The 12,592-nt window shown below is 47.6% G+C and overlaps 1 protein-coding gene across 5 annotated transcripts in view; it reads left to right on the top strand.

Annotated features, from left to right (window-relative positions):
* KCNJ1 (potassium inwardly rectifying channel subfamily J member 1) overlaps positions 1-12,592 on the top strand; it is a 67,493-nt gene that overhangs the window by 36,559 nt on the left and 18,342 nt on the right. The window contains exons 1-2 of one of the 5 annotated variants that reach the window (XM_001113433.4): positions 1,772-1,973; positions 2,493-2,625. The exons of 2 other annotated variants lie outside the window; for them this stretch is intronic. In XM_001113433.4, coding sequence (XP_001113433.2) covers positions 2,596-2,625 — 30 coding nt within the window. In that variant the 5' untranslated portion in view covers positions 1,772-1,973; positions 2,493-2,595. Of the gene's footprint in view, positions 1-1,771; positions 1,974-2,492; positions 2,626-6,074; positions 6,219-12,592 lie in introns of those variants that run through there. 2 more of the 5 variants (XM_001113350.4, XM_015116092.3) reach the window with 2 other exon arrangements.

The following is a 12,592-nucleotide window of genomic DNA, read 5'->3' as shown; positions in this document are numbered from 1 at the left end:
CTTTGTGCAAAAGGTACCCGCCTTGCAAATGAATGAGGTAGTTGAAAAACACTTCTTTTCCCTGCTTCGGGTTTATTCTGTGAGGATGAATGCTTACCTGGGGCAGACACATGTTTCTGTGTATGTGTTTGTATTTCCACAGCAGTCTGCTGGATTGCGAGAGTCAAAGACATGTTTTCAGCCCACACCGGTGGGGAGGTCACAATGCCTGCTTCCGGGGCTTCCACACTGGACACTGGGTCAGGGAAGCCCCCGTTTCCTGAGTTGTTCTGTGGGACTCCAAAGGGCCTCCTGCCAAGCTCTCTGACAGTTCACATCCCATCTGAATAGCCTCATGTGCCAGTCCAGAGCCTCTGAGAAGCAGATGCCAAGAGGGGATTAAAAGTGCCAGGATTTTGTTGGGGGAGATGCCCAGGTGAGGAACGTCAGAGGGAGCCTGGTAACTTGCAGCTGGTAGACCACGGTCTCAGCCCCACCAGTGTAGTGCAAAGTCTGTGCTGTGAAGCTCTGCATTGCCCGGGACAGGCTGGCTGGTGAATGGTCAAGGGAAAGTCAGGTCAGCCTGACCTAGGGCAGGAGTCCCCACACCTGGTCTGTGGCCTGTTAGGAACTGGGCTGCACAGCAGGAAGTGAGCGGTAGGTGAGCAAACTTCATTTGTATTTATGACCCTCCCCATCACTCACATTACCGCCTGAGCTCTGCTTCCCGTCAGATCAGTAACGGCATTACAGTCTCACGGGATCGTGAGCCCTTTTGTGAACTGCACATTTGAGGATCTAGGTTGTGTGCTCCTTGTGAGAATCTAACGCCTGATGATCTGTCACTATGTCCCATCACCCCCGATGGGACTGTCTAGTTGCAAGAAAACAAGCTCAGGGCTCCCACTGACTCTACATTATGGTGATGTTGTATAATTATTTCATTATTATATAATTGTATATAATATATAAAATATATAATATACAATATTATATTCTAATATGTAATATAATATATAATACATAATATAATATAAATTATATATTAGATATAATATATCAGAATATATTATATAATATATCAGAATATAATATATTATGAAATAAGGAATATAACAGAATATTATTTTGTAGAATAGAATAGAATTTTTTTCTATTATATTCTATAATAGAATAGAATATTTCATTATTTCATTCTATATTCATTATTTCATTCTATAATATTATATAATAGAATAGAATATTATTTAATTATATATTAGAATATAATATATAGTATAATATAGAATATAATATATAATGAAATAAGGAATATAATAGAATGTAATAGAAATAAAGTAATTATTATAAATAAACACAGTAGAAATAAAGTTCACAATAAATGCCATGCGCTTGAATCATCTTGAAACCATCCTCCCCCACCACCTCCCTGGTCCATGGAAAAAATGTCTCCCATGAAACTCGTCCCTGGTGCCAAAAAGTTTGGGGACTGCTGTTCTAGGGCCACTGAATGATTCACAGGACAGGAGACACTGGTGAGGGGCTCCCTGGGGACTCCTACTTCCCTGCCCTGTAACATCCAGCCCCAGGTGCACACATGTTCAACCTCATGCCTCTGACTTAGACACCATCAACATAAGCATTCCAGCCTTCTGGTTCCAAGCCAGGGGTCCATAAACAAATCCTTCTTAGTTAGCCTCGGGAGCTCAACACCTTTGGTATCTCACCCACTTAACTGGCACGCCTACTCTTGTTGGATCTGGTTATAAAGTAAACTATGTTCTTTGAGAGCTGTTGCATACAGATGAGTTGGTAGCCAGTCTGAGCTGGCCCACAGACTCATAAAATCAACAGGGCCTCAGGTACCCTCACCCAGCACATCCAAACTCTTGCATCAAAGGTGCAAGGACTTGCTCACATCGAGAATCTGGCTGCTTTCTTGGAGACCAAGAAAATGAGTTTTTGTTTCTACATTTACTCCAGCAATCCATGAGGTAAGAGGAGAAACACCTCATTGTCTCTTTGTAGGAAAAAGAAGTTAATTCTTGTGAAAATTTAGACCTCTTTTCCCCACCTCAAATCTAGGCAGACTTGTCTGTCCACTTCTGGGGGGATAGATAGAAGCACGGTTTTAACTCACTCACTGGATGCTTTTGATGTGCTGGTTACATTTGGATTTATTAGCTGTGAGCTACATCTTGCCTTCCCTGGGCCACTCCGCAGCCCTGCGGCTGGAGGGCAGTAAGAATCTTTGGTTGCATCATGCCTGGATCCGAAGTCTTCTTTTGGCGGCAGAGATGTATGTAGGGTTTTCATCTCCGGTGGCATCCTTTCAATTGTAGCAAGACCTTGCCTAGTAACACAACCTCTGCCAGGCCTTTTCCATCTTTAAGGTAGAGGATCAAGGTGCTCGTGGGGTCTATTACGGAAAACATCTATCGGGAAAAGGCAAGAGTTAGCAAGACATTTTGATTACCTTCGCCCAAATGTCTTTCTTTCCTTTCCTGACGTAGGACTTCATAGGAATTTTGCACCATTCTGAATGAATACATTTGGATTTCTCAACATTTGTTCAGCTCCCTAATGACTGTTGTGACAATTGCTGTATACCAGTGAATGCCAACTGTTTATCTCTGCTCTGAACAGGTATGGAGCCCCTTCTCTCAGTATCTGTATCTTACAGATTTGGTGCATAGGCACTTAAAAGGAGTTGGTCTTTCTCAACTAGCAACCTTTAGGAAAAATGATTGGATTTTTCTCCTTTTAGCTGGGCTTACAAAATGGAGCAAAACATCATGATTGTGCAAAGGATCCGTTATGGACAGAAACTTGGCAGAGTCCCTCACTGGATGCTTTTGATCTGCTGGTTGTACCTAGATTATTAGCTGCGAGCTGCACGCTGCCTTCCCTGGGCCTTTCCTTGGCCCTGGGGCTGGAGGGCAGTTAGAATCTTTGGTTACATTGGACGAGCTGCGCAGTCTTTGTGGGCTCCCTTCAGTCGTGGGCTTGGCTTGTGTTGTCTTACTCTGCATTGTTTAGTGTAAATGGATTCTCACTAAGCTTCAGCTTCTAAGAGCAGGGATATCTGGGAATGTATGGGCCATCAGAAAAGCTTTTTTTTTTTTAAATACTCAAGTCATGAAGGTGGATTTCTTCTGTGTAAAGAGGTGCACCAAGTCATTGTAGGTGCAAGACTGCACTTGCAAAGAAGCAGAGTATGTGAATTCCTTGTGAGTGGGTCTTGATCTTTAATGCTGTTAGTGACTTTTGGTTTGCCTGATTGTTTTTTTTTAATATAAGAAGCTTGTAATTGCCAAGCATGCTTTGCTGTGAAGAGCTAAGACTCAAAATTTCCCATGCATGTTCCTTTTCTTTCCTCAGTAATGTGTTTTTCTGTGCTAGGTTACAAGTCTACCCTGGACCTTGTCACAGCTCAGTGATTGTCCAAGGATTCAGCTGCGACTCACATGCTTTGCCTTTTACTTGCCCCAGGGTTTCCATGCATTGAAGGCTTCCTGGTGCTCTCTCAGTGGAATTGCTTCTGGCCTGGCAGTTTGATCCTGAGGGTGACCCACATGTTTCTCCCCTTGGCTCCACACTTTAGGATGCCAATGATGACTGTTGTCTTCTCTTCATTCTTGTCTTTCTCATGACTATTATTATTATAGATACAGGTTTTTTTCTTCATTTGTCTTTCAACAAGCGTGTAATGAGAACTCATTGTGTTTGGGGTGCTAGGTCCTGGGAAACCACTGATTGGCTTGGAAAACACTGCTCTGGAGGGCAGGCACTTGGGCTAGGGGATATGTGCATGGAAACAAACTGTCACACGCTAGTGGGAGAGACACCATGATGAGTGGGGACTGCAACACAAAAACGTAGCTCATGGTATCATTGCTGCCTGCACAGGAAAGTACATCATACTTTTCCTATAGAAGACCTCATGGAAGCATGATCCTAAATGCCCTGGGTGAGCAGGAAGGGGCCTACTGGAGGCAGGGAGAAGAACATTCTAGAACAAAGAAATGGCATTTGCAAAAATATGCAAGCATGAGACAGAGCACGGCTTATACAGGGAATACCAGGCTGGTGTGGCTGAGGGTGGGTGACCAGGGGAGGGGTGAGGGAAGCTGCAGGGTGCCATGATGAAGGACCTAGTATGTGATGCTGAGGATCTTGGGCAGTGTCTGGAAGGTGGTGAGAACCAGGGTAAGATCTTGTTTACGTTGTGGAAGGGTTGCTCTGCCTGCAAAGTGCAAGGTGGACTGGAGTAGGGTAAGACCACGGCCGGGTAATCAGGGAGGAGATTACCAAGAGGCAGAAGGCACAAGGTCTGGTGGCCGATCGGCTGCAGAGAGTGATGGGGACAGGCGAGGATGAAGTGGAGCTCTGAAACAGGAGCCAGAGACTCCCAAAGGCCACAAAAAGAGCACACCTTGAATGGCACAGAGCCTTTTCCTTCCATTCACCCTCCCACTTTCAAGACTGTGATGACCTAGGCTCAAGCCAAAAGAATACAGAAAAGGGCCCAGGCCTTCTCAATCTGCTCTGTCTCCTGAAATATATATGGTTCAGGAATAGTATTAGTACTGCTGTGAAATAGCAAAAAGTGGTTGGCTTGATTATGTTGTTCAGAAATCATCATGAACAAGCAGGGTATGCAGAAATTGGAAAAAGAAAACAGAGCAAAAACAAACATCTACAAAAAAATGCTGAAGAAAAAAATTAGTGTAGAGACATATAAAAGATAGACCCCTAGAAAAGTCAACAATAGGCCTGGTGCAGTGCCTTACACCTGTAATCCAGCACTTTGGGTGGCTGAGGCTCATCTGAGGTCAAGAGTTCAAGACCAGCTTGGCCAACATGGAAAAACCTCATTTCTACTAAAAATATGAAAATTAGCCAGGCCTGGTGGTGCACACCTGTAGTCCCAGCTACTTAGGAGGCTGAGGCATGAGAATCGCTTGGACCCGGGAGGTGGAGGTGGCAGTGAACCGAGATCGTGCCACTGTACTCCAGCCTGGGTGATAGAGTAAGAATAAAAATAAAAAAAATAAAAAAAATAAAAAATAAAAAGGAAGAAAAGAAAAGAAAAAGAAAAGTAACAATAAACCTTAAGGGTCAAAGGTTGTTCCCTGTTTCAGGCAGGATGATTTTAAGCCATCCTTTTAGAAGATTGTGAAGGATGTGCAAAGTGTCAGCCTTTCTTGCCACTGCCTTGTCAGAATCTGTGAGCAAACAGAAAAAAGAACGATGCCCTTACACATGAAACTCCCGGATTCTTTTTAGAAAAATAACAGAAAGAAACCAAAAATAGTGCAGAGAACAGGTCGCTTCAAAACTATTGAGGATCCAAAGATGTTCTGCCCTAAGGAATTGCTTCTCAAAAACTGTTATTAAGGTCCTTATCTGTCAAATATAAAACCCAACCCAAAAGCATCCCATTAGAAACTAGAGCATTGAAACACTAATTTTGAACAATCATTGTAAAGCCTCATCAAATCCAGCTCACTCATTGCAGGAATACACAACTCAAAGGCCCTAGGTAAAATGTAAATCTGAATTTTCCCAGCACTGTTTTGGATAAATAATTTCTTCTCTCAGAAGAAGCCTGTTGTTATTTTTCAAAATGGGTTTCCCAGTATGCAACAGAGTCCATCTCTGCATGCATGTATCTGCCCTGTGCTGTATTCTGCCGTTACCATGCTTTGTAAACTTTGCATTCTGGTTAGATGCATGTGACCCACCCATGCTTCTAAGAGAAGATTCTTTTTGAATGCTCCGTGAAGTACAAGCCAGAATTTTCCATTTATTTAGAATTTCCAATGTTCCTGCCCCTCCCTCTCCTCCACTTGCACACACACCAATGTTTCTTGGCTGGGATTCAGGAATTGTATTTATTGGGGTCTCCCAGTGTGTCACCATATCCCCAGGGAGCAGATTTAAATGTGCGACCCAACACAGTTGAAAGCAACAGGTTAATACTGTCTTTGCAGAGTTAAAACAGCCCAAGCTCTCTCAGGCGACTGCCTCTAGGGGAAGTCTCATGGTTCGTTGCCCTTGATTACATTCTCGGGAGCTTTCTGGTTTTAACCAGATCTACCATTTGTCCTTGAGGAGCTCAGGAGAACTCAGCAACTGTGAATAACTGTTGCGGGTCTTTTCACAAGAGAAGACTCCATGAAGTGTGCGGCCCCTTGGAGTCCGAGAGCAGCGATGAGATGTTCAGAGAGATAAGGGTAATCCTGGTCTCATGCTGGAAGGTGCATGTGACCATTTTGGGAATCAGGGTATTTGGATGCTGTTAAGGGAAGTGTTGGACGGCTGATGAATTATGCACAGAGTATGGGGAGCTTGAATCGGGTTCAGAGATAAGCCATAGGCATGGGCTAAGGTCACTTTAGAAGACCTCTGGGAAGCCCCTGCTGTGCTGGACTTAGTGAAGTGTGATGATACAGTCCCTGTGCTGCAGAAGCTCCGGTCCCAAGGAGAGGATGAGTAGGGATGACAGGTACAAGAATGGCTTCGTGACACATCAGCGGACTGGCAGAGCATGAGCACGTTTTAACCTACCGAATCAGCGGACTGGCAGAGCATGAGCACGTTTTAACCTACCGACCAGGCTCCCCAACCCAGTCTGCTTCAAGGGCAGCCCTGGGGGATGGGGGGAGTGGTAGGAGAGAGGGCTGCTTCCTCTCCCAATACTCCATCCCCTCAGAGGAAGTGGAGAAGGGGAGTCAGGAGACCCCCAGAGCGTGCCCCAGGACCAGGTCTGAGAGTCCTTTCCAGCATGGGGCCCTTCACTCCTAGTCCTGCCTGAATCCATTGTGCACGAGAATTCACGCCCAGGCTGGGCAGTGCTGACCACTGAAGAGACAGGATGACGTCTGCTGGGGACAGAGGCTGCCAGGGAGTGGAGAAAACCCCGTGCGGCACTCGGATTTTCTTCAGCTTCTTACTGACACACCTGCTCCTTTGGCTGGGCGGTTCCCAGCCTGTGGTGTTTACAGATTTGGATTTCTACACAGATGCCCCTTAAGTATCTTGTAGCAGTGGGGAAAGGGGTGGGGAGAGAGCGGGAGGATGGCACTGCAGCAAGGTGAGTGGCGCGACCCAGGCACCCAGCGCACAGCGGGCAAATCCCTTCCCACGCGACTGACCACATCCACTGAGACCTGAAGCTGGGAATAGGCAGCCACCGGAGAAGCACAGCCGAGAGCTGGGGGTTGAAACTGCTTTCTCATCTATGAAGAGGCCGGTTTTCTCCTCCTCACTGAAGGCCAGAGGAAACGAGACTTCAACCTCACCCGTTAGGATGTGGGTTGGAAATCAGGAAGAAGCTTGGGCTTTAGGGGTGTGGAGAGGCAGGAATCCATGTCAGCGGGAAATGGACACAAACTTCTACAGACACAGAGCCTGCATCTTTCTTTCTGGGAGGGGTTCTGGTGGCCGCTTACTGGCAGGCAGGGCACGGGGCTGGCGTTTTTGGAAATCTTATCACAAGGCCCTCATTCCTGGGCTTGCACCAGGGAGGCGAGCCCCAGTTCTCCTGCTCTCCAGCGGCTCCCAGAGCAGGGGTATGTTTCTGATGACGGTCACCTCTGGCTATCACTCTGATTCTGCCTTTCTTCAGGTTGCCTGGGTCTATGCCATCAATGAAACTGTAATCACTGGGTACAAGCTCCCTTGCAGCTTCCTTTCTGTCTGAGGTCGCAGGGATACCCACTAGCCCTGTTGCTCCCATCTTGCCTCCTCACTCGGCATGTTTCTCTTCCTGTTCTAAATGTCCCAGCTCATGCTCCTCCATGGTACCATCCCCATTGACCCCAGCCCCACTAGGGCCCCCGATGCTAGGTCTCAGCTGCGAGTGAATGCTGCAGCCCTGCGTCAGTCGCTCAGTCAGCACCCCACCACAGGAAAGCGCCGTGGGCAGAAGCTGGCGGCACCAGAGTTTCTGTCTTTGCTTGCTTAGCCATGTGGGTTAGGGAGCCCCAGGGACGCCAACAACCAGACCACAGGCGGGCTAATTTCCAAACGCAGACACAGTGAATGCCACCCATATTTCACCAGTGACTGGAGAGCAGATGCTGGGCCTTTCGTGGGCCCTGCATGTGCCTGGGGATGGAGAGAAGGCAGGACACTTGAGGGAGATGCCAGTGCTGCCTCTGAGCTGTGGATGCTCCCTGCCCTGGGGTTCATAAAAATAATCCTCTACGTGGCGCATAGAGTATTTTTGTGTTTTCTGAAGTATTATTACAGGCAGGCCCCAGCAACATGATCTTCAGCTCCCAGATAGGGAAATTCCCGCACCAGGAAAGGGGCTGGACGTGCACCTGTCACATAGCTGCTAAGTGGAGCTGGGTCTCTGGCCTTCAGGGCACTTCCTTTGTGGTCACACCTGGGTTTCAGAGCCACTTGGCTTCTACTTTTCTGAGCAGCTTCCTTCAGCATTTTCTTGTTTCCTCTGTGCTTGCATCCCGCCTGCCCCTTGGGGTCACCCTGTTTCCAGGCTATTGCGTCTCCAGGCCCCTTGGTCCAGCTGATGTGGGTTACAAGGCCCACCTGTGAGGTGGCAGTGGGCTAATTTTCAATAATCCAGTTGGTGACTGTCCTTCAGAGAGAATCTTCTGGAATCCTTGACTTAGTGACAGCACAGAGACTTCCTGAGTTCCTTAAGTCACATCTTCCTTCCCTTAAGTCACTTCTTAAAAAAAAATCAATTCATTTGTACAAGAACTCCTGTATGCATTTCACACAGTGAAACCTGTGCAGTGTCACGCACTTATGTGAGACAGTCATTGCCTCTCTTTCACATTGTCAGGATGGAATTCTTCACTGGACACCTGCCACAGTGTCCTGCCGGCCTCTCAGTCAACCCATCTTCATGTCTCACTGAAGTCTCTCTTGCCATAAATCCAAGTCATGTTTCTATAGTGTGGCTCCTCCATCCGGATTCTCCCAAGCATTGCATCATTTAACCTGTACGATGGCCCTGGGAAGTAGATAGCATCATTGTCATCTGACAGATGAGAAATCTGAGGCCTGACTCTTGCCCCGTCTGAGGCCAGGCAGGTGTCCTTCCGGACGCCCCTCTGAAATCAATGCCGACCTCCCTGCGCAGCGCCCTCAGCAGGCGCCAGGGGGCGCTGCTGCTGGTAAGCGGGAGGCCCGGCGGAGGCGAGTGTGGGCCCTGCCGTGCCTTCTGTCTCCCCTGCGCGTTGCTGCCAGCGCCGTCTGCAGCACCAGTGCCTACTTACGGGTACTTTTCAAGGTCACTTCTAGTTACTGTTTCTTTCTAAGTCCTTATCACAATCTATAATTACTCTGTTTATTTGGCTCCTTTTAATTTCCTGCCCAGCTCCCCCACTTTCCTGGGTCTTGTGAAGGCCGTACCCCAGTGCCCAGCGCAGGCGGCTCCCACTACAGATGACCTGACAGATGCAGAAGGGAGGGCGAGCCAGGAGAGGGCACGCAGGGAAGGGAGGTGAGGAGGGAGGGCCAGCCTTTCCCCCAGGCCTTCCTTCCTTTTCTCTCCTGGCTTAGACATCTGAATTTACTCATCTTCTGGGCCAGATCTTCAGGGAACTTGGGGTGGAGACATCGGGTTAAGACCTGGGTTCCGGCTGGGCGCGGTGGCTCAGGCCTGTAATCCCAGCACTTTGGGAGGCTGAGGCAGGAGAATTGCTTGAGGCCAGGAGTTCAAGGCCAGCCTGGGTAACCTAGTGAGACCTCATCTCCACAATCAATATACTAGCCTGGAGTGGGGTACTTGCCTGTGGTCCCAGCTACTCAGGAGGCTGAGGCGGGAGGATCCTGTGAGCTGGGGAGGTAAGAGGCCGCAGTGAGCTATGATTGTACCACTGCACTCCAGCCTGGGCAACAGAGCAAGACCCTGTCTCAAAAAGAGCTGCGTTCCTACCTCAGTTCAGCCTCATATGAGTTCTTTAAATTCTCTAAACTTCAGTTCCCTTCCTTGTCAAATAGAGAAAACTAGAGCTGCTTCATGGGGTTGCTGTGAGATTGAATGAAATAATTTCTGCCGAGCCCCTACCGCAGTTGCTGGTACATGACAGAGATTCAACAAGTGTCCACTCCTTTTCCCCTGTGGTAATTCCATGCCTAGAAGGGACCCACCATTTAACCCCAATCCTGTAGAGTAAAATCAACCCCTTATGTGCCTTCAATCACATAAGAGGAGTAATTTGCCTGGTGGGATAAGGGTCTGGTAGCAAATTCACTACCACCTTTCAGGTCTGTGCCAAAGAAAGTCACATGGGAAAGGATTAGTTTTAATGAGTTTCTTCCAATAATTAAACCCAAGGTGGACACATAGCTACCTGCTGAGTCCTATACTAGGCTAAATTCTAACTTTCTAGCTCTGTGAACTTGGATCAATCACTTAGCCTCTGGTGTTTGGTCTCCTTCTCTAGACACTGGGAATAATAATGCTGTGTATGTCATAGAGTGATTGTAACTACCGAGTTTAGCCCTGGAGACTGCCTGGGACATAGTAAGATCCGTTAATGTCAGTGATTTCTGGTCCATGGATGAGAAGGAGAACTGCCCTGACCGAACTAGTTTCACGAAAACTTTATGGAACATTTATATTGGCCAGCCTCTTTTATATATCTTGTCTTCCTTCACCTTCAAATCACTCTGAAAAGTACGCGCCCTTCCCATTTTTCATTCATTCATCCATTCACTCCTTCAACAAACCCTAGCTGTTGCCACGGAGACATGCGCCATTCGAACAGAGGTTAATTGTCAATCAAATACGGTGGTGCAGAGTTGACATTTAACTGTTTTTACCTGTCTTTCATGGTAGGGCTCATGAATGTGTTGTGAACCTCCTTAAGGAGTGGATGTTTTTCTCTGGGCACTTCTGCTTGGTCTGTAGCATGCATTTCCTTGTCTCTTCATTCTCAGCTGCTCTTACTCGCCAGTGTTCTTTGCCTCTGCATCCCTTCCCATCCCTCACCATCCCTCATCATCCCTCCCCATCCCTCGCCACCCCTTGCCATCCCTCCTTAACCCTCACCATCCCTTCCCATCCCTTGCCATCGTGGAGCTTCTCACATTCCCTTTGCCCACTCTATTTAATCCATATTTTATGCAGTTTCTCCAAGCTCTTGCACAGGGTTTAGCTGCTCTTGCACTTTTTAAAACTTTTAAACCCTTGACTAAGCCAATAAATGCTAAAATTGGGTAATTTTTAAAAAATGTAAATGAATACCCAGAAACACATTTTAATGTATGTTTTCAGGTACAATATTGAGTTCAAAATACATGAGATCTACGTATTATATTACTCACTGTAGAAAATCTAAGCTTAACTTAAAAAGACGAGGGGGGCAATGCTCCCAGGTGCATCCCGAGCCAATGCACAGGCACTCGTCCCTGCCGCCTGTCAGCATTGGCACTTATGAATCCACCATATGCAGTGTCCACACCATCCCTGGGTGTTTCCTTGGTCATTAGTTTGGTGAGCTAGTGAAAAACTAGCTCAGCTACAACTTGGAGAAAAGTAGCCTCTCTCTTCCCTGGCCTTCTCTGTTTGGAGAGAGCCCTGAGGCCCAAGGAGCAGTGTTGGGTATAACATAGGGATGCAGCTGACGGGTCCCTGCACTTGTGGCACTCCCAGCCTGGGGAAGGGCACTGACCCTGGTCAAGAAAGATCTGTAGAGTCTCCACTGTGGATCCGCATGCTGGGGATTCAGAGGAAGGCAAGACGGGCTGCTGTCCTGGAGGGTGCATTCTGTAGAGGGGAGATGGACAATCAGTGAACGCATCACCAGCAGGGAAATAAACAACCAACCTGACAGCCACTCTTGATAAGAGATGGGAAGAAGCCAAGACAGGATGGAGTTCCCACTGGAGCAGCGGATGATCCTTAGATTGGATGCTGAAAGGCTCTCGAAGAAGGTGGTGATGGAGCTAGGTCCCCAGTGACATGGAGCAGCCAGACACTGGAAGACCTAGAGCAGAGCAGCCCTGAAGGAGGAAGCAGCAGGTGCCAAAGCCCAGGGCAGGAGCTGCGCCGCAGGCTTGCAGAGCAGAGGGGGCGGGAACATAGTGAGTGAGGTGACAGCGGGGATGACTTTGGGCTGTGGAGTGTGGCAGAGTCCTGGCTATATGGGGCCTTGAGGTCATCAGAACAAGGGGAAGCTGAGAGAAGTCTCAGCAAGGCAGCAGCGTGATCTGATATTCAGGACTCCTTCCTCGCTCTGATGGTGTGGACTCTATTACAAGGAGGAGAGAGAGGCGGTGGACAGATCAAGGAGCCCATTTTTGTAGCCCAGCCAAGGAATTATGGTGGCCTGGCAGCAAAGGAGATGAAGAGAAGAGGACAGAGGGGTCCTGACTATATTCTGCAGAAAAAGCAGACAACATTTGCTGATGGATTGCTTATGAGGGTGAGAGGAAGGAAAGAATTAAGGGTGAATCAAGGTTTCACTTGACTCTAGGGTAATGTGCCATTGACAGAGCTGAGGATGATCTGAATTGAACAAAGTCAGTATCAACTCGCTTGTATTCAGTGCTAAGAAGGAAAAGAAGATGGTATTAGGAAATTTTTTTAGAGTAGGAATTTCAGCCCAAGATGCCTATACCCAGA

This window comes from Macaca mulatta, chromosome 14, assembly GCF_049350105.2.
Source record: "Macaca mulatta isolate MMU2019108-1 chromosome 14, T2T-MMU8v2.0, whole genome shotgun sequence".
In the NCBI taxonomy this organism is placed as follows: Eukaryota; Metazoa; Chordata; class Mammalia; order Primates; family Cercopithecidae; genus Macaca; species Macaca mulatta.
The sequence above is the reverse complement of the archived record's forward strand: the minus strand, read 5'-3'. Positions and strand labels throughout refer to the sequence as shown.